General features: G+C 42.3%; 1 protein-coding gene across 3 annotated transcripts in view; it reads left to right on the top strand.

Moving 5' to 3' along the window:
- tet3 (tet methylcytosine dioxygenase 3) overlaps positions 1 to 20,781 on the top strand; it is a 97,682-nt gene that overhangs the window by 73,289 nt on the left and 3,612 nt on the right. For all 3 annotated transcript variants that reach the window (XM_034171239.1, XM_034171238.1, XM_034171240.1), the window contains 7 exons: positions 4,982 to 5,072; positions 6,513 to 6,606; positions 13,501 to 13,709; positions 14,869 to 15,019; positions 15,829 to 15,918; positions 18,248 to 18,385; positions 20,328 to 20,682. In XM_034171239.1, the coding sequence (XP_034027130.1) occupies positions 4,982 to 5,072; positions 6,513 to 6,606; positions 13,501 to 13,709; positions 14,869 to 15,019; positions 15,829 to 15,918; positions 18,248 to 18,385; positions 20,328 to 20,682 (1,128 nt within the window). The remainder of the gene's footprint in view (positions 1 to 4,981; positions 5,073 to 6,512; positions 6,607 to 13,500; positions 13,710 to 14,868; positions 15,020 to 15,828; positions 15,919 to 18,247; positions 18,386 to 20,327; positions 20,683 to 20,781) is intronic.

The raw sequence follows: 20,781 nt of genomic DNA, 5'->3' as shown, positions 1-20,781 counted from the left end.
GTAAGCCTGCAGTCTGAGAGCGAAGCGCTCTATTGGGGTGATATGGTACTATGAGGTCCCTAAGATAAGATGGGACCTGATTATTCAAAACCTTATAAGTAAGAAGAAGAATTTTAAATTCTATTCTAGAATTAACAGGAAGCCAATGAAGAGAGGCCAATATGGGTGAAATATGCTGTCTCCTTCTAGTCCCCGTTAGTACTCTAGCTGCAGCATTTTGAATTAACTGAAGGATTTTCAGGGAACTTTTAGGACAACCTGATAATAATGAATTACAATAGTCCAGCCTAGAGGAAATAAATGCATGAATTAGTTTTTCAGCATCACTCTGAGACAAGACCTTTCTAATTTTAGAGATATTGCGTAAATGCAAAAAAGCAGTCCTACATATTTGTTTAATATGCGCTTTGAATGATATATCCTGATCAAAAATGACTCCAAGATTTCTCACAGTATTACTAGAGGTCAGGGTAATGCCATCCAGAGTAAGGATCTGGTTAGACACCATGTTTCCAAGATTTGTGGGGCCAAGTACAATAACTTCAGTTTTATCTGAGTTTAAAAGCAGGAAATTAGAGGTCATCCATGTCTTTATGTCTGTAAGACAATCCTGCAGTTTAGCTAATTGGTGTGTGTCCTCTGGCTTCATGGATAGATAAAGCTGGGTATCATCTGCGTAACAGTGAAAATTTAAGCAATGCCGTCTAATAATACTGCCTAAGGGAAACATGTATAAAGTGAATAAAATTGGTCCTAGCACAGAACCTTGTGGAACTCCATAATTAACCTTAGTCTGTGAAGAAGATTCCCCATTTACATGAACAAATTGTAATGTATTAGATAAATATGATTCAAACCACCACAGCGCAGTGCCTTTAATACCTATGGCATGCTCTAATCTCTGTAATAAAATTTTATGGTCAACAGTATCAAAAGCAGCACTGAGGTCTAACAGAACAAGCACAGAGATGAGTCCACTGTCTGAGGCCATAAGAAGATCATTTGTAACCTTCACTAATGCTGTTTCTGTACTATGATGAATTCTAAACCCTGACTGAAACTCTTCAATAGACAATTCCTCTGCAGATGATCAGTTAGCTGTTTTACAACTACCCTTTCAAGAATTTTTGAGAGAAAAGGAAGGTTGGAGATTGGCCTATACATAGCCAACTAATAAAGATAGATTGATCATATTTAAGATCGAAGCATTAAATAATAGTAGGGCTTCCTTGAGCAGCCTGGTAGGAATGGGGTCTAATAGACATGTTGATGGTTTGGATGAAGTAACTAATGAAAATAACTCAGACAGAACAATCGGAGAGAAAGAGTCTAACCAGATACCGGCATCACTGAAAGCAGACAAAGATAACGATACGTCTTTGGGATGGTTATGAGTAATTTTTTCTCTAATAGTTAAAATTTTATTAGCAAAGAAAGTCATGAAGTCATTACTAGTTAAAGTTAAAGGAATACTCGGCTCAATAGAGCTCTGACTCTTTGTCAGCCTGGCTACAGTGCTGAAAAAAAACCTGGGGTTCTTATTTTCTTCAATTAGTGATGAGTAGTAAGATGTCCTAGCTTTACGGAGGGCTTTTTTATAGAGCAACAGACTCTTTTTCCAGGCTAAGTGAAGATCTTCTAAATTAGTGAGACGCCATTTCCTCTCCAACTTACGGGTTATCTGCTATATAAGCTATAAGCTGCGAGTTTGTGAGTTATACCACGGAGTCAGGCACTTCTGATTTAAAGCTCTCTTTTTCACAGGAGCTACAGCATCCAAAGTTGTCTTCAATGAGGATGTAAAACTATTGACGAGATACTCTATCTCACAGAGTTTAGGTAGCTACTCTGCACTGTGTTGGTATATGGCATTAGAGAACAAGTCAGAACAAGATCTAAGATATGATTAAAGTGGTGGGTGGACTCATTTACATTTTGAGCAAAGCCAATTGAGTCTAATAATAGATTAAATGCAGTGTTGAGGCTGTCATTCTCAGCATCTGTGTGGATGTTAAAATCACCCACTATAATGATCTTATCTGAGCTAAGCACTAAGTCAGACAAAAGGTCTGAAAATTCACAGAGAAACTCACAGTAACGACCAGGTGGACGATAGATAATAACAAATAAAACTGGTTTTTGGGACTTCCAATTTGGATGGACAAGACTAAGAGTCAAGCTTTCAAATGAATTAAAGCTCTGTCTGGGTTTTTGATTAATTAATAAGCTGGAGTGGAAGATTGCTGCTAATCCTCCGCCTCGGCCCGTGCTACGAGCATTCTGGCAGTTAGTGTGACTCGGGGGTGTTGACTCATTTAAACTAACATATTCATCCTGCTGTAACCAGGTTTCTGTAAGGCAGAATAAATCAATATGTTGATCAATTATTATATCATTTACCAACAGGGACTTAGAAGAGAGAGACCTAATGTTTAATAGATCACATTTAACTGTTTTAGTCTGTGGTGCAGTTGAAGGTGCTATATTATTTTTTCTTTTTGAATTTTTATGCTTAAATAGATTTTTACTGGTTATTGGTGGTCTGGGAGCAGGCACCGTCTCTACGGGGATGGGGTAATGAGGGGATGGCAGGGGGAGAGAAGCTGCAGAGAGGTGTGTAAGACTAGCACTTGTGTATGTTTGTTGTTGCTCCGACATTTCTACACTGCTAGTCTATCTTTAGCTTCAAACACATTTTGAATTGCACCCTTCTTTATTTAGCACTGCAAAATATATTTATATATATTAAAAGATACATTTAAGTATGATTAGTAAATAAGCCCCTATGGCTGCTCCCTTGTTTTCACTCAGGGTCGCCACAGCAGATCCAAGGGGGATTCTCATCTACAGTTTAAAAAAAAAAAATCCTTATTTTCCTACATTTATGATCCAGTTTGGATCAAACAGGCACACAATGTTCCTCAGGTAATCCAGACACAAAGTTGTGCTCAAGGTCATGGTCAAGGCCACCAGTCAGATTATTTCGTCGCATAATAATTTTCATGACAAATGCTACTCCTTCAACAATTACTGTCACATACACCAAATTTGCACACAGTGTTCCTCAGGTGGCCCTCTGTCGAAACAGTTCTCAAATTCCGAGTGTCAGTGTGCGAGTATGATGAGGTTGGTCTACCTTCCAGTCACTTTCATGTTATTGACCCCTTCTTTAATCCAGATTGGAGTTAGTCTGGCTAGTGGAATGGAGCCGGGAAGTTCTGATTGTGGAAGTTGGGGAGTTTTGGACTTTGGTGTCCAAAATATGTTCATTATTTTGTGACTAATCCTGCAAAAAGTGGAGTTAAGAAAGCAGTATTTAGCCTGTTTATAAACTGCAGACAGGAGTCGATTCACTGAGTCATTTAAAGGCACACACACACACAGTGTGACTCCTCATGCATGCTCACACATCCTGACTCACTCATTAAAACCTCCTAAAATCCTCACTGCGCACCAGCAGTCACACTCGTGCAGCTTTTCCCCCACGAGACCCTGAGCTGTGGTCAAACCCCTCCTGATCGGTACTTCTGAACCCAATGGAGACGTGACTACATTAATTTCTGATGCAGGTGATATTCATTTGTGAAAGCAGCCGTGATGTCCTGAAGTGACTTGAGAATTTTGCTCAGAATAAGGTGACACTGTGGTTCAGTCCTTCTGTGTGACCAGCTGGATCTGGTTTCTGGAACCCACTGATCCTTTGGTTGGTTAGCAGACACCCAGCTCTACCACCTGAGTGACCTTTGCTCCAGTAGTAATGTCCTGAGCTAAATTAAGTTCTATGAAGAGGAGCAAATGGTTTCCTCTCAGCGAGAAAGAATTCCCTCAGTGATGTCCACCAGTGTGTTCTGGTTCTATGGCTTCTAGATCAGGGCCTGGTTTCATCAAGCAGTCTAATGTTGTGTAGTTGACCAAACTCACTTAGTTGACTAATTTTTTTATGTTAGTCGTTGCACAAAGTGTTTAGTCGGCTAAAGTTTTGCACTTCCTAACTAAGGTTTTTAGGCTGGTACACAAAGAGGTTAATCTTATTTTAGTTGACAAAATGTCAGTGTCTTACCGCAAAAAATGGTGGCTATCATGTACCACCACTTGATGGAACACTCAAGCACCCCTACATCACTCGTATTCCTCCAAAAGGAGAGCTTCCTCCACTTGTGGCCATGTTTATAGCAGGCGACTGACATGATGTGTTTATGACAGTTCTCACATTAGCCAACGTGTGTCGCTGTTACACTGAGCAGTGTTGTGTGCACGAAAAGGCTTGATGGAAGTGTAGAAGAAGAACTGCTAGGCTAAGAGCTAAGCACGTCTTTCTGCAGTTCGTATGTGTCTGTAAATGTTAATAAAGCCAGTAAATGAAACAAAAGCTGGATAGTTCATGATAATGACTAACCCGGACGTAAACAAAACTCTGGTGCATTAGAGGCATTTCTTGGCAACGGCGCTTACGAGGCCATTATGCCCGTGAAAATCGTTGACTAATCTAAGATGGCTAATCTACAAGTTTAGGTGTCAACATGAGATGTGATTAGACAGATAATGTCAGGCGACTAACCGTAGTCAATTAAGTAAATTTAATAAATGGTAAATGGACTGCATTTATATAGCGCTTTTCCATCTGTATCAGACACTCAAAGTGCTTTACAATTATGCCTCACATTCACACCGATGTGCTGCCATACAAGGCGCTCACTACACACCGGGAGCAATAGGGGATTAAAGGCCTTGCCCAAGGGCCCTTAGTGATTTTCCAGTCAGGTGGGGATTTGAACCCATGATCCTCTGGACTCAAGCCCAACACCTTAACCACTAGACCATCACCTCCCCCAAGGTGATGGTTTAATAGACTAAAAGATTAGACTGCTTTATGAAACCGGACCCTGGTGGTCAGAAACACATCTTCAAAGGTTTCTCAGTTAATTGTGCCATTCTGATCAAAGAGTTTGAAATGTTTAATCACTCTTGTCTTTGTTTTCAGAGCAAATTGTGGAAAAAGATGAAGGACCGTACTACAACCACCTGGGATCTGGACCCACGGTATCCTCCATACGAGACCTAATGGAGACCAGGTGAGAATTCCCATCCGGGGCAGGATGAGTGATGACAGGAAGATGGAGAGAGTGTGTGTGTGTGTGTGTGTGTGTGTGTGTGTTGGGTGCGGGGTGGGGGGGGCCACAGGAAGGAAGGTTAATCTGTAAGGTTGGATGGACGTTGTTTTCCAGTCATGTAATTCCATCAAGAGCTGTCAATGTTTGATTTATCATTTTCAGGTGTTGCCATTTTTTGCAGAGTATAAGTCGTGTTTTTTCATTGTTATTATTATTTTACTATTTTGGGAGGCCCTGCGACTTATACTCCTATGTGACTTCTATACCAAGTCACATGACGTGTTCATAACTATTTTAGGGTTTTCAAAACATGAATCGAAATAAACTCCAATAATAAAAGAATACATGCCAGAAATAAAAACTGCAGTCGAACAGTGCACAAAAATCCCAAATGGAAGAGGTGATAATACAGACAAAAGGAGTGACTTACAGTCTGGTGCGACTTATACTCTGGAAAATATGATAATGTGAACATAGACGTCGGAGGTATGCGCTAAGCGCATTGCACAAGTGTGTTTTTATATGTATCCAGCTCCAGTTGGCCATTTCGGCAGAGTGTAATCTAAGTGTAAAGTAAGGTGCAGTGTACCAAAAGGTTGTATTTTAATCATGGCTGTGTTTTGTGTATAGCATATATCGAGGTTCACCTGTCATCACCTTTTAAAAGTTGTGTGCACTCGAATCCCAGTGTGTTGGCGTTTGACGGAAGAGTGGAGAGGTTTTCTGGCGAGGAAAACATCTGTGCACAAAGTGTTAAAGCACAATGAGATGAAGCAGCTGATCACTTCTAGAACACCTCCTCCTTCTCCGTCTCTGTCCACCCAGTCTCCTCTGAGTCCTGTGGTGTTTTACAGGACATGGACTTTGCAGAGGTTTGCACGCTGATGTGGGCCTTTACAAGGAGTGACCTGTCCTGAGCGAGGGCAGCATGAATGTGGGGGATGTTGGACCAAAAGTCACTTTTGTTATTGGTGGGATGACCCCATAGTCTGGGGCTGACCTTTGACCTACCTCTGACCCTGTGGGTATATATCCACTACCCTCCCACTGTTTCTGCCTCCTCTGGGTGGCTCCAGTTCACCAGCAGCTTCTTGTGCTCACTGTTGCAGCAAATCTGCTTAGAGCTACTGTGTTCACAAAGGCAGGTGTCAAAACTGGAAGGAGAGCTGAGGCAAGCCGAGACCCAACATCTGAAAAATTCTCACAGTACCACAATGCACAGGTCTGATCTGACTGGACCTGAAAGGGCCGGAGGGCCTGCAGGCAGGAAAAAACAAACAAACACATGCACGTGTTTAAATGTCAGAACATTTTGTCATGAATGTCTATTGTGGAGGAAATAAATAATTCCAGATCCGAGGTGAACTTCTTATTGGAAATGTTTCTTCTGCTCCTGTGCAGGTTTGGAGAGAAAGGTGATGCAGTCCGCATTGAGAAGGTGGTGTTCACCGGCAAAGAGGGAAAGAGCTCACGAGGATGTCCTATTGCAAAATGGGTGAGGCATCACAAAGATTAACTGTGTGTATAACAGTGAACACAGGCGGACAGGCTGACAGGACATTACGCACACACACACTGAGCTTGGACATACGTCACAGACGTCCATCTCTTTACTCCTGCTTGATCTGTGAGACACGCCCACTCAGCGAGTCACCCCACATGATGGGTCGGTTCTCGATCATCCAGCCCCTCCGTCTCACATAAGGGCCCGGATCCACACATTTATCGACTGTGAGGAGGCGTGACCAAGACATGGGGTTTCTATTATCGTGTATCGAATACCAGGTGCCGGTTGGCTGAGAGATTAATTTAAAACAAAAAACAAAACAAACAAAGATAACGTTACTTAACTGGATCACTGTTTGCTGTAGACTGCAGCGCCCTCTGGTGGTTACAATCAAAAGGCATACTGTCTGTTGTGTCAGACCCCTGTGGTGGAGGAGACTTCACAGATTGCAGCCATCGCACCTTTTAGAGAGGAGGCGCGTGTCAAACACCTTTCCACTGATCAGATTGATCTAGTTATCTAGATTACGATTTGTTTCACAGTGTTATCTTCACGTGCCTTAACTAAGCACTCCTTCTGCTGAATCACCTCTAAATTATTTACACATTATTCACTTTGCGTGTTTTTAGGAATCCGCTAGCTTAGCGCAGCTACTAGCTCTTAGCCGATTTAGCATGGCGGCTTCTCCTGTCTCTCCCGCACTTTTCTGCTCTGGGTGTGAAATGTTTAGTTATTCCTCGGCCTCCTTTAGCAGTAATGGTACTTGTAATAAGTGTAGCTTATTCGTAGCTTTGGAGGCCAGGCTGGGCGAATTGGAGACTCGGCTCTGCACCGTGGAAAATTCTACAGCTAGCCAGGCCCCTGTAGTCAGGTGCGGACCAAGGTAGCTTAGCCGCCGTTAGTTCCCTCTGGCAGATCCCGAGCAGCCGGTAAAGCAGGCCGACTGGGTGACTGTGAGGAGGAAGCGTAGTTCTAAACAGAAGCCCCGATGTACACCGCCAACCCGTTCACATTTCTAACCATTTTTCCCCACTCGGCGACACACCCGCCGAGGATCAAACTCTGGTTATTGGCGACTTCTGTTTTGAGAAATGTGAAGTTAGCGACACCAGCAACCATAGTCAAATTGTCTTCCGGGGGCCAGAGCAGGCGACATTGAAGGAAATTTGAAACTGCTGGCTAAGGCTAAGCGTAAATTTGGTAAGATTGTAATTCACGTCGGCAGTAATGACACCCGGTTACGCCAATCGGAGGTCACTAAAATTAACATTAAATCGGTGTGTAACTTTGCAAAAACAATGTCGGACTCTGTAGTTTTCTCTGGGCCCCTCCCCAATCGGACCGGAGTGACATGTTTAGCCGCATGTTCTCCTTGAATTGCTGGCTGTCTGAGTGGTGTCCAAAAAATGAGGTGGGCTTCATAGATAATTGGCAAAGCTTCTGGGGAAAACCTGGTCTTGTTAGGAGAGACGGCATCCATCCCACTTTGGATGGAGCAGCTCTCATTTCTAGAAATCTGGCCAATTTTCTTAAATCCTCCAAACCGTGACTATCCAGGGTTGGGACCAGGAAGCAGAGTTGTAGTCTTACACACCTCTCTGCAGCTTCTCTCCCCCTGCCATCCCCTCATTACCCCATCCCCGTAGAGACGGTGCCTGCTCCCAGACTACCAATAACCAGCAAAAATCTATTTAAGCATAAAATTCAAAAAGAAAAAATAATATAGCACCTTCAACTGCACCACAGACTAAAACAGTTAAATGTGGTCTATTAAACATTAGTCTCTCTCTTCTAAGTCCCTGTTAGTAAATGATATAATAATTGATCAACATATTGATTTATTCTGCCTTACAGAAACCTGGTTACAGCAGGATGAATATGTTAGTTTAAATGAGTCAACACCCCCGAGTCACACTAACTGTCAGAATGCTCGTAGCACGGGCCGGGGCGGAGGATTAGCAGCAATCTTCCATTCCAGCTTATTAATTAATCAAAAACCCAGACAGAGCTTTAATTCATTTGAAAGCTTGACTCTTAGTCTTGTCCATCCAAATTGGAAGTCCCAAAAACCAGTTTTATTGTTATTATCTATCGTCCACCTGGTCGTTACTGTGAGTTTCTCTGTGAATTTTCAGACCTTTTGTCTGACTTAGTGCTTAGCTCAGATAAGATAATTATAGTGGGCGATTTTAACATCCACACAGATGCTGAGAATGACAGCCTCAACACTGCATTTAATCTATTATTAGACTCTATTGGCTTTGCTCAAAAAGTAAATGAGTCCCACCCACCACTTTAATCATATCTTAGATCTTGTTCTGACTTATGGTATGGAAATAGAAGACTTAACAGTATTCCCTGAAAACTCCCTTCTGTCTGATCATTTCTTAATAACATTTACATTTACTCTGATGGACTACCCAGCAGTGGGGAATAAGTTTCATTACACTAGAAGTCTTTCAGAAAGCGCTGTAACTAGGTTTAAGGATATGATTCCTTCTTTATGTTCTCTAATGCCATATACCAACACAGTGCAGAGTAGCTACCTAAACTCTGTAAGGGAGATAGAGTATCTCGTCAATAGTTTTACATCCTCATTGAAGACAACTTTGGATGCTGTAGCTCCTCTGAAAAAGAGAGCTTTAAATCAGAAGTGTCTGACTCCGTGGTATAACTCACAAACTCGTAGCTTAAAGCAGATAACCCGTAAGTTGGAGAGGAAATGGCGTCTCACTAATTTAGAAGATCTTCACTTAGCCTGGAAAAAGAGTCTGTTGCTCTATAAAAAAGCCCTCCGTAAAGCTAGGACATCTTTCTACTCATCACTAATTGAAGAAAATAAGAACAACCCCAGGTTTCTTTTCAGCACTGTAGCCAGGCTGACAAAGAGTCAGAGCTCTATTGAGCTGAGTATTCCATTAACTTTAACTAGTAATGACTTCATGACTTTCTTTGCTAACAAAATTTTAACTATTAGAGAAAAAATTACTCATAACCATCCCAAAGACGTATCGTTATCTTTGGCTGCTTTCAGTGATGCCGGTATTTGGTTAGACTCTTTCTCTCCGATTGTTCTGTCTGAGTTATTTCATTAGTTACTTCATCCAAACCATCAACATGTTTAGTAGACCCCATTCCTACCAGGCTGCTCAAGGAAGCCCTACCATTATTTAATGCTTCGATCTTAAATATGATCAATCTATCTTTGTTAGTTGGCTATGTACCACAGGCTTTTAAGGTGGCAGTAATTAAACCATTACTTAAAAAGCCATCACTTGACCCAGCTATCTTAGCTAATTATAGGCCAATCTCCAACCTTCCTTTTCTCTCAAAAATTCTTGAAAGGGTATTGTAAAACAGCTAACTGATCATCTGCAGAGGAATGGTCTATTTGAAGAGTTTCAGTCAGGTTTTAGAATTCATCATAGTGCAGAAACAGCATTAGTGAAGGTTACAAATGATCTTCTTATGGCCTCGGACAGTGGACTCATCTCTGTGCTTGTTCTGTTAGACCTCAGTGCTGCTTTTGATACTGTTGACCATAAAATTTTATTACAGAGATTAGAGCATGCCATAGGTATTAAAGGCACTGCGCTGCGGTGGTTTGAATCATATTTGTCTAATAGATTACAATTTGTTCATGTAAATGGGGAATCTTCTTCACAGACTAAAGTTAATTATGGAGTTCCACAAGGTTCTGTGCTAGGACCAATTTTATTCACTTTATACATGCTTCCCTTAGGCAGTATTATTAGACGGTATTGCTTAAATTTTCATTGTTACGCAGATGATACCCAGCTTTATCTATCCATGAAGCCAGAGGACACACACCAATTAGCTAAACTGCAGGATTGTCTTACAGACATAAAGACATGGATGACCTCTAATTTCCTGCTTTTAAACTCAGATAAAACTGAAGTTATTGTACTTGGCCCCACAAATCTTAGAAACATGGTGTCTAACCAGATCCTTACTCTGGATGGCATTACCCTGACCTCTAGTAATACTGTGAGAAATCTTGGAGTCATTTTTGATCAGGATATGTCATTCAAAGCGCATATTAAACAAATATGTAGGACTGCTTTTTTGCATTTACGCAATATCTCTAAAATCAGAAAGGTCTTGTCTCAGAGTGATGCTGAAAAAACTAATTCATGCATTTATTTCCTCTAGGCTGGACTATTGTAATTCATTATTATCAGGTTGTCCTAAAAGTTCCCTAAAAAGCCTTCAGTTAATTCAAATGCTGCAGCTAGAGTACTGACGGGGACTAGAAGGAGAGAGCATATCTCACCCATATTGGCCTCTCTTCATTGGCTTCCTGTTAATTCTAGAATAGAATTTAAAATTCTTCTTCTTACTTATAAGGTTTTGAATAATCAGGTCCCATCTTATCTTAGGGACCTCGTAGTACCATATCACCCCAATAGAGCGCTTCGCTCTCAGACTGCAGGCTTACTTGTAGTTCCTAGGGTTTGTAAGAGTAGAATGGAGGCAGAGCCTTCAGCTTTCAGGCTCCTCTCCTGTGGAACCAGCTCCCAATTCAGATCAGGGAGACAGACACCCTCTCTACTTTAAGATTAGGCTTAAAACTTTCCTTTTTGCTAAAGCTTATAGTTAGGGCTGGATCAGGTGACCCTGAACCATCCCTTAGTTATGCTGCTATAGACGTAGACTGCTGGGGGGTTCCCATGATGCACTGTTTCTTTCTCTTTTTGCTCTGTATGCACCACTCTGCATTTAATCATTAGTGATCGATCTCTGCTCCCCTCCACAGCATGTCTTTTTCCTGGTTCTCTCCCTCAGCCCCAACCAGTCCCAGCAGAAGACTGCCCCTCCCTGAGCCTGGTTCTGCTGGAGGTTTCTTCCTGTTAAAAGGGAGTTTTTCCTTCCCACTGTAGCCAAGTGCTTGCTCACAGGGGGTCGTTTGACCGTTGGGGTTTACATAATTATTGTATGGCCTTGCCTTACAATATAAAGCGCCTTGGGGCAACTGTTTTGTTGTGATTTGGCGCTATATAAAAAAATTGATTGATTGATTGATTAAAGCGACAGGTGCAGAGATTATCCATATAATCATTTTAAAGGCACATCAGTGTCAACCCGGCATGTCTTTGACCCACAAATAAAGTTCTGATTCTGGTGTTTAGTTTTGTTTTTTAATGTTTTGAGCCAGAGAGGGAGAAGAAAAGTGAGAGGAGTTTTACGACACCTGACAACAAAAGCAACAAGTCAGCAACAGCAGATTTATGCAGTGTGTGTGTGTGTGTGTGTGTGTGTGTGTGTGTGTGTGTGTGTGTGAGAGAGACGGGGAGACACCTCGTTGACGTCGTCCCCCACAGTGAGTAAATCGGTAGGAGGTCTGTCACTGTAACAACTGTCCAGCCTCCCCGTGCACTTCATGCCAACACGTCCTGCTAATGGTTTTATGGATACAAAACACCACGGCCGCCCGAGTGAGGGAGGGGAAGAGTGTGTGTGTGTGTGTGTGTGTGTGCGTGCGTGCGTGTGCATGCGTGCGCTTGAGAGAGACCGAGAGACACTTTAAACTGCTATGTCACTTTATCTATGTATAATATAACACATATTATAGGATAGTACATTTTTACACTAAAAGCACAATTTTTACTATTATTTAAATCCCACATCTCCTATTTACACATTTATTTGCTGTAGAATATTGTTAACTGTATGCAAATCTTTTTTTTTTGTTTTTGTTTTTGCACTATGTAACACTTGCTTTGACAATGTAAATGCATGTTTTCCATGTTAAATTGAATTGAAATTGAAAATTGAATTGAGAGAGAGAGAGAGATACTGGCACATTGAAGAGGAAACTGGAGTGAGAGCTGCTTTTTTGCATATGAAAAGACCAAGCGGCAAGCACCAGCCATCCAAAATGAAGCGGAAGAGGGAAAAAGCCACTTGAGGCTGGCTGAAGAAAGGAGCACATTGCCGTAGAAGCTCATGTTAAAATGTCTAACTTTACAGCAGCCTGGTACACATGCTGCGTTCAGAACCCTTGGAAGCTCAGAAAGACCCAACATAAAAAAATCTCTACTTCCAGAAAATGTGTCTTCTTGAGATCTGAGACAAATGTGGATCAACTATTTGACCTATCGCAGTAGAGCTACGTTAGCGTTATCTTTTGTGCTAAATTGAAATAGTCAGATTTTCCTCACGAGTTTCCAAGCAAAGATTCTGGCTCGACGGAGAGTTCAAGGTATTTTTCTCCACTATTCCATCCTCCAGACTGACCTTTGGAGGGTTTTGTATGCAGCAGAAAAACAGTTTTAGTCTCTATTGCTAGCGCTCCCCTCCATGACAGTTGTACGGGGAGTGAATTAATGTTTATTACGCCTTTGTGTAAGACGTCGCAAACCATAACGTTCTGTATAATTAGGGGTTTTAGCCACTTTGAATGTCGGTTCGTGTGGTGTTGCTGAGCCATGCTTAGCTCAGAGGCTGCTAGCTGTTGTGGAGGACTCTGTCCTTTCTGATCATTTTATTCCAAATATCTGTCATAATATGGCTTGTTATCTAAGATATCTATGCTCCAGTATTTCTGTTAAGTAAAATTCTTGTGTCATATAACTTTATATGCTAGCTGTGTTAGCATTTTTAGCAGCTATTAGTAGCTTGATGATGTTAGATTACTGGAGAAATAAGCAGGCCATAATTATTAATGTCCAAACCAAAGCAAATTTTGAAATCCACCACCCACTCCACAAAAATACACATTAATAAACATCCAAAACAATGTTAGCCTGCTACCTTAGCTTGTTCAGTAACCTGAAGTTAGGGCAACACACAGACTGTTACTTCTTGCAAAACAATCAGACCCTGTGGGATGTCAGCATTACGCGAGTCTCTACCGTACAGGTGATCCGTCGTAAGCAGCGAGAAGGAGAAGCGCTATGTTTGGTGCGTCAGCGAGTGGGCCACCACTGCGCCAACGCCGTCATCATCATTGTCATCTTGGCATGGGAAGGCATCCCAAGGTCCCTGGCTGACCGGCTATACTGCGAGCTGAGTGACACCCTCACCAAATACGGCAACCCCACCAGCCGACGCTGCGCCCTCAACGACGAGTGAGTTTCGAATTCAAACGCACACTAAAGGTTAGAGATTGTGACCAGGAAATTGTCGGTTCTGTTAATGGAGGTGAAAAAGAGGTGCCACTGACAAGCACGAGTGCAAAGTTTGACACCTGCGAGATGTTTTTGTGCAGTAGGGAGTTGATGTGAAGAAGTGAACCATCTACCGAAGCAGCTGCAGCCTTTCCATTGAAGGATGCACATTAGGCATTGCACCTAATTTACACACCTTCTGATGTGCACTTGAACAGACATGTAGCTCCCTTCAGAATTGGTACTGTACTGTAGATGTAGAAGTATTTGGGCAGTCACTGATATTGGAATCCTCCGATTTGACCTAGTAGGTCAAAGTAGGCACCCTCTGAATCCACAAGAGTTCTGAGATGGCCTTGTAGTCCAGATATTCTTGGTCTGCGATTTGTTGTTGTGCAAAAGTGTTACGACGGCCCCGGATATGTGTATGGACTCACACAGATGACCTACTTTTATGCTTTGACCTGAATTTGCCGCCCCCCCCCCCCCCCCCCCCCCCAAAAAAAAAGTATTTCTAAGTCACCACCCTCGAAACTAACATGAGAGGAATGTGAGATGAATTTGTTTCCCAAATTGATTTGCTCTGTGATAATTTGGTGTTGAGTAATTGTGTGATGAAGGCTCCAGATGCATAAACGGATACATAGATGGATTATTTATAAATGTTGACCCAGATTTGACCCCAAAAAGTAGGTTAACATCAGCACCCCCTGAACTTAGATGAGAGGGTTTCGTGATGAAGCTACATCCCAAATATCTTGGGTCTGAGACAATTTGTGTTGAGTAATTGTGCAACGAAGGCTCATGTGGACCAACACAGGTGGCATATTTTATGCGTGACCTGGATTTGACCCCAAAAAAGTAGGTCATGGTCAGCAGCTTCTGAGGTAAAGTCCTTGGGTCTGTGATCATGTGGTGTCTTGTAATTATGTGGTGAAAGCTTATTTGCATATGATGACCCTGATAATGGAGTTCAGTAGGGATGCAAGACCTTCTGGGTTCTTTGAAAGTTCAAGCACATCTGGTAAGTTTGTAAGTATGGTCCTAGGATGGTACTGTATGGTGGATTCAGAGCTGAGAAAACTGGGTTGTGCTGAGTGCTCATTGTCTCCCCCTGCAGCCGTACCTGTGCGTGTCAAGGAAAGGATCCAGAGACTTGCGGTGCTTCATTCTCCTTTGGCTGCTCCTGGAGTATGTACTTTAATGGCTGCAAGTACGCCCGCAGCAAATTGCCGCGCAAGTTCAGGCTTCAGGGAGATCACCTTGAAGAGGTGCTGATCACACACTGCACAACTGGAACAACTGGTGTTTATTACATACAAACACACGATTGATAACACGTGAAACACCCACACAGCAGATCAAGGTATCAAACTACAATTCAGGTTCTAGTTTAGTTGAATTTTACGCTGAGGTGTTTTTGGGGCTTGATCCCCTTGATCCAGATTGAGACATGAATTATGGAAGATTTTCAAAAATGCATTGCTCAATCCACACAAAACACACTGATACCAAATCATTATAGGTTAGTGACATTAGAAACCTTACAGAAGATCATAACTCCTCCAGAGTTTTCGTGGGTGTCTTGGTGGCTTCCCTCACTAGTTTCCTAATTGTACTATTCCAGACAGATTTCCCATAGGGTTTCTATTTCTGAATGATGTAAATGAAGTCCAGAACACATTCATGGACCTGGAAATGTTCATGTATCCATCCTCTGATTTATTTAAGCAGAAGTGGCTGTAAAAGTGATCATTTGTATCAATACTAATCATTAGATTTATTTTGTCCAATTACGTATGGACTCTGAAAATAGAGGGACTGTGTATAAAAATAGCTGTAGGTTCTAAACGGTTAATTCAATATTTTTACTAAAATCCTTAAAGCTGATTGTTTCATTTTAACTCTACTGTGACGGTGTACAGAGGCACAATTACAAAGGCGGTCACTGTCCAAATACTTATGGACCTGTCTGTGTTGGTCTTTAGTCCTCTGAGATGATGCAGTTAAATCTTTGTTTGACGTTGTTTGTGTGTTCCTCTTGTCTTGATACATCATGCATCTCTGTTCGACATGTCAGGAGGACAAAATCAGGAATAACTTCCAAAATCTGGCAACTACGGTGGCTCCTTTGTACAAGCGCCTGGCCCCACAGGCATACAGTAACCAGGTATGTGCCCATGTTTGTACTGCAGGCCAGTGAGAAACGCAAAGCAGGCTTTCTCTTGCTAAAGGCGCACTTACACGAGTATGCCTTTGATTCGCGCACTAGCATGAACTGTGTTGTGCTGGAGCGTAAACTCGTCTTTAACAGGTGCTGCCGCCCTTCCCCCTGGCGCACACCTCTGTCTCTGTTTACAAAGAGGCAGCTAACGATAGCTAGCTCTGCATCATGACTGAAGGAGGTGAAGCCTGCACTGAACTTTTCCCTCCATCTAAAGGACCAAGTCGGTTTTTAGTTTTATTTTCTGTGGAATAGTCCTTCAAGCCAAAACCGGTGGCAACAAAGCACCGTAGCTTTGGCTTGTGTCAGACTCAGAGCGATTCAAGATACCCGCAAAGGATTACATGGAAGGAGTAAACTTATCCATCCTTGAAACCACTGAGTCGTACAAGCAGTGGACTCGAGTCGTGCTTGTAGTCAACCAAATTTCTCCCACAAACATGTCAAGAAGGACAAATACATCTATTCCAAACACGTTGGTGAAGCTGGGCCAAGTATTGAGCATCCGGAGTTCCGGACATTCCAGCCACGTTTCTCCCCAAACAAGTAAGTCATGTTTCCCACGGGGCAGATGCTACATGTCTAAAAGAGAGACTATCATTTTGGTATTTTCTCTAAAGTTATCAGTGGTATAGTACTCGTAGATATCGCGACAATTAGTGCGCTTGAATCACACGCGCTTCATATGCAAATAGCCATAATGTTGTTAAAGCACATTTTATATTTTTGGCCATGGTTATCATACCGTCCAAATCTCATACCGGCCCATGCCTAACTTTAACAGCTGCACACAAGAAGGAAAGAGCACGCAACTGTTTTATCAAGCAATGACAATGTAAACATGACAGATAATTACCTTTTTAGATGGCTCAAAATGCTTTCTGCAGGTAGTTATGCACGTGTGCACGGCTCCGGCTGCAGCCTCCTCTGTGATTCAGGATGAGATTGGAGCCGTTTTCAATGGCCAGTTTGCAGAAAAAAATGATTATCCGCCACAAAATAATTATACGCAGCGTCCAGTGCAGAGCACGTGACAGCCGGTAGAACAAAGAAAGGCATCCAGCTGTGAACACAGCGGATGGGATCATCACGACGATGTTCATGCTATTGCGTGAGTCACAGGCATGCTCGTGTCAGTGCATCTTAAAGGCCCCCTGACACTTGCACAACTTTGATCTGCGCACTTGCACGCACTTCGTCATGACGATCCCATCCACTGTGTTCCCAGCTGGACCCCACCCTTTGTTCCACTGGTTCCAGTCGTTCAGACAAGCTGTGCTCTGATGCTGTGCGTTGACGCAATCACTCGCACTCACATGCAGTGTTTTTTTTAATTGTTTGCGCAATGTTCACTTGACGTTCACGTAATTAATGTGTGATGAAGATTTTGAACATTTCAAAATTTTCTTTGCGCACGTGCACAAAGCCGCGCACAAGTTTACAAGTTTACAATAAGTTTGAGATGAGTTTACTCTTCTGCACGGTAAAGTGTGCGCAAGTGCGCAGATCAAAGTCATGCAAGTGTCAGGGGGCCTTAACTCTGCATGTGGAGATACTAATGTGCATGCTAACACGTGCGTGTGTGCAAACTAACAGCTTGTTGTAGCCACATATGTATTTCATATGCATGTGTTATAATTAGGGGTCAGCATTTAAATCTTGTATCTCCATTTAGTTTTTTTTATGTTGCATTTCAGAGTCTTAGGTACTGTATCTATATAGAAACCCCCCGGGTGGTAGTGTCTTTTTTTCTTTCATTGCTTTAAATTTAAATAAAATTGAACTCCCCCCCCCCCCCCCCCCCCAATTGCTTAAAAAAATAACAAAACAAAACACCTCATCTATGACAGCAGATTGGATAGACACTATGTTCCTGCTGAAGGTGAGTGCTTTTTAATCACTGTACATTAAGAGCTCATCGTTGGCTATCATGGAAACAAATTCCATGTGCATGCTTTTATTTTCAACCCACTGAAAATGCTGAAGTTGTTGGGACGAGGTGTTTCTGTCTCATTTTTCTCAGTGAATGATTTCTTAAAGTCTCATCACTTGCATGTAAGCATCATTTAAATGAAGTCCTGGGTTCATGTTTTATTCTGTCATCAGTGTTTGTGTGAGGCAGAACTGAGTGCGTGCTGCAAACCTCGTGATCAAAGATCTTTTTTTTAATCACACATCCATTGACATGGTCTGAGATGAACATGATGATAAAATAATAATAATAATAATAATAATAGTTGTTTTTTTTTTGTTTTTTGTTTTTACTCTTCTTCAGTGCCAGACAGAGTCTCGAGCTCCAGAATGCAGGCTGGGCTTGAATGAAGGTCGGCCGTTCTCCGGAGTCACTGCGTGCATGGACTTCTGTGCTCACGCTCATAAGGACCAGCACAACCTGTACAACGGCTGCACAGTGGTAAGACACAGCAGCCGCTTGGCAGCGATTAACAGTTAAATTGCTGCACTGGAGGGAAGCCAGAAAGTGATTTTTTTCCTGAAGCAAGTTTTCTTAAAAAGGGAATTTTCAAAAATTAGTATTGATCAGTCAGAGAATGAGGCTGAAAACAGAGTTTTGCACTGCAATTATGTAGTGCTTTCCCATCCATATCAGAAGTTCAGATCACTTTACATTGATGCCTCACATTCACCCATTCACACGCATAAATGCATCACTCTGCATTTAATCATTAGTGATTGATCTCTCCTCCCCTCCACAGCATGTCTTTTTCCTGGTTCTCTCCCTCAGCCCCAACCAGTCCCAGCAGAAGACTGCCCCTCCCTGAGCCTGGTTCTGCTGGAGGTTTCTTCCTGTTAAAAGGGAGTTTTTCCTCCCCACTGTCGCCAAGTGCTTGCTCACAGGGAGTCGTTTTGACAGTTGGGGGTTTTTCCGTAATTATTGTATGGCTTTGCCTTACAATATAAAGCGCCTTGGGGCAACTGTTTGTTGTGATTTGGCGCTATATAAATAAAATTGATTTGATTTGATACACCCGCACACCAGGAGCAACTTGGGGATTAACCCTCTGGGGCCGACCCCGTAGTATACGACGGCTGGGACCAAGCTTTACGAAATTATAAATAACTTTTTAATGATATGAGATAGAAGCTTACTTTTTTGCTGAAAAGTTAACTCCGCAGACTTTCAATCCACCGTTGGCCATCTTTGTACGCCTCATAGAAGCTGTGTGATGACGTGCGGAATGTGAGTGTCCAATCAGAATTGGTTCACCGCCACATGGTTTTCTAAAATCCAATCGTAGGGCAGATTTACTTCACCTGATAAACCAAAGATCATTTTCAGGAGTGATATGTTACTAGTTGGCCCGTTTGAATAGGCCCCTAACTTCTCCAATGCGCCCTGCGGCATTATGCACAGCGAAAGGGAAAGCAGACGGAGAGCCTCGCATGACAATCTCATGTGCTCAAACAAAGAGTGTGTAACTATCAGGATTGCTCCACTAGTTTGCATTTGAATGTTACTGGATTACTCTATGGCTCTCTGCCTCTGGTGTAAAGCACTGTTTAACATATCATTGGGGTGAGGGAGAGGGGCCGCTCCTCAGACTGTAGGAGCCAAAGTGTAAAATGAAAGCTGCTTGCAGAATCAGACAGAAGACTCCTAAACACAGTAGAAGTAGACGTTTGTGATGTAAGCTTTGTGTAATAGCAGACAGAAATTGCTTTGAGATGAAGACAAAAAAACAAAAACGCATAGACCATTTTGTATATATTGTTCAAACTGTGCATTTGTGTTTATTGTTTGAACTTTTTTATTGTATAGTCTTTCACACAAGACCTCAAATTACATTTATAAAGTGTCAAAACAGTTGTTTATTATAGTTTGCTGTGCGTTTTGAATAAATGTATGTGGAAAATTATTTTCCGCTTTACTTTTTCCTTTGTTATTTCTGATTGTAAACCTTTATTACACAAACACATATATATTATGAAAGAACAGGTTGTCCTGAAAAAAAGAGACATAAAACGTGATTGTGGGATGCAGTTAGAGCTGTTAACAGCAATAATAAATCATTTATGCCAGGCGAGTGAACTGTCCAAAAATGCCCTCAGACCCCAGAGGGTTAAGGACCTTACCCAAAGGTCCTCACTGATTTTTTTTTTTTATGGATAATGTCGATTTTCTGGTGGGGCTAATAAAAAAAATTGTCTTAGATTTTCTTGGTCCTTTTTTAATATTTATTTCTTTTCCAGGCTCAGTCTTTCACTAAGTCTTATGAAATTTGATCCATTACGTTTTATGTGATGTCATGAGAGCAGGTGTTCAATTTCAGCGGGTGCTAATCTGCTTAAACATTTATTCTCTGTGAGTAAAGGTTTTTCTCCTCTGCTCACATTAGGTGTGCACACTGACTAAAGAGGACAACCGCAGCGTGGGTAAGATCCCCGAGGACGAGCAACTCCACGTGTTGCCGCTCTACAAGGTCTCACCCACTGATGAGTTTGGCAGTGAGGAGATGCAGCGTCTCAAAATGAAATCCGGAGCCATCCAGGTGCTTCATGCTTTTCGCCGTGAGGTTCGCAAGTTGCCTGAACCTGCCAAGTCCTGCCGCCAGCGCCGCTTAGAGGCCAAGAAGGCCGCGTCGGAGAAGAAGAAAAATAAACTCGCCCAGCACGCAGGAGAGACACCGGAAAAAACGGTGGTCAAGGCCGAAGTCTTCATCGGAGGTTCTCCACAACCCCAAGACAATAAAGGTCAGTTACTGAAAATTAAACACCCCCAATGGCCCATTCCCAGGCAAGACTGGCCAGGTTTTGGAAGTGTCAGTTGTAAACTTCAGCCTTGTTCAGGCT

Source organism: Thalassophryne amazonica, chromosome 5 (assembly GCF_902500255.1).
Source record: "Thalassophryne amazonica chromosome 5, fThaAma1.1, whole genome shotgun sequence".
In the NCBI taxonomy this organism is placed as follows: Eukaryota; Metazoa; Chordata; class Actinopteri; order Batrachoidiformes; family Batrachoididae; genus Thalassophryne; species Thalassophryne amazonica.
This window is presented reverse-complemented; position numbering and strand designations above follow the sequence as displayed.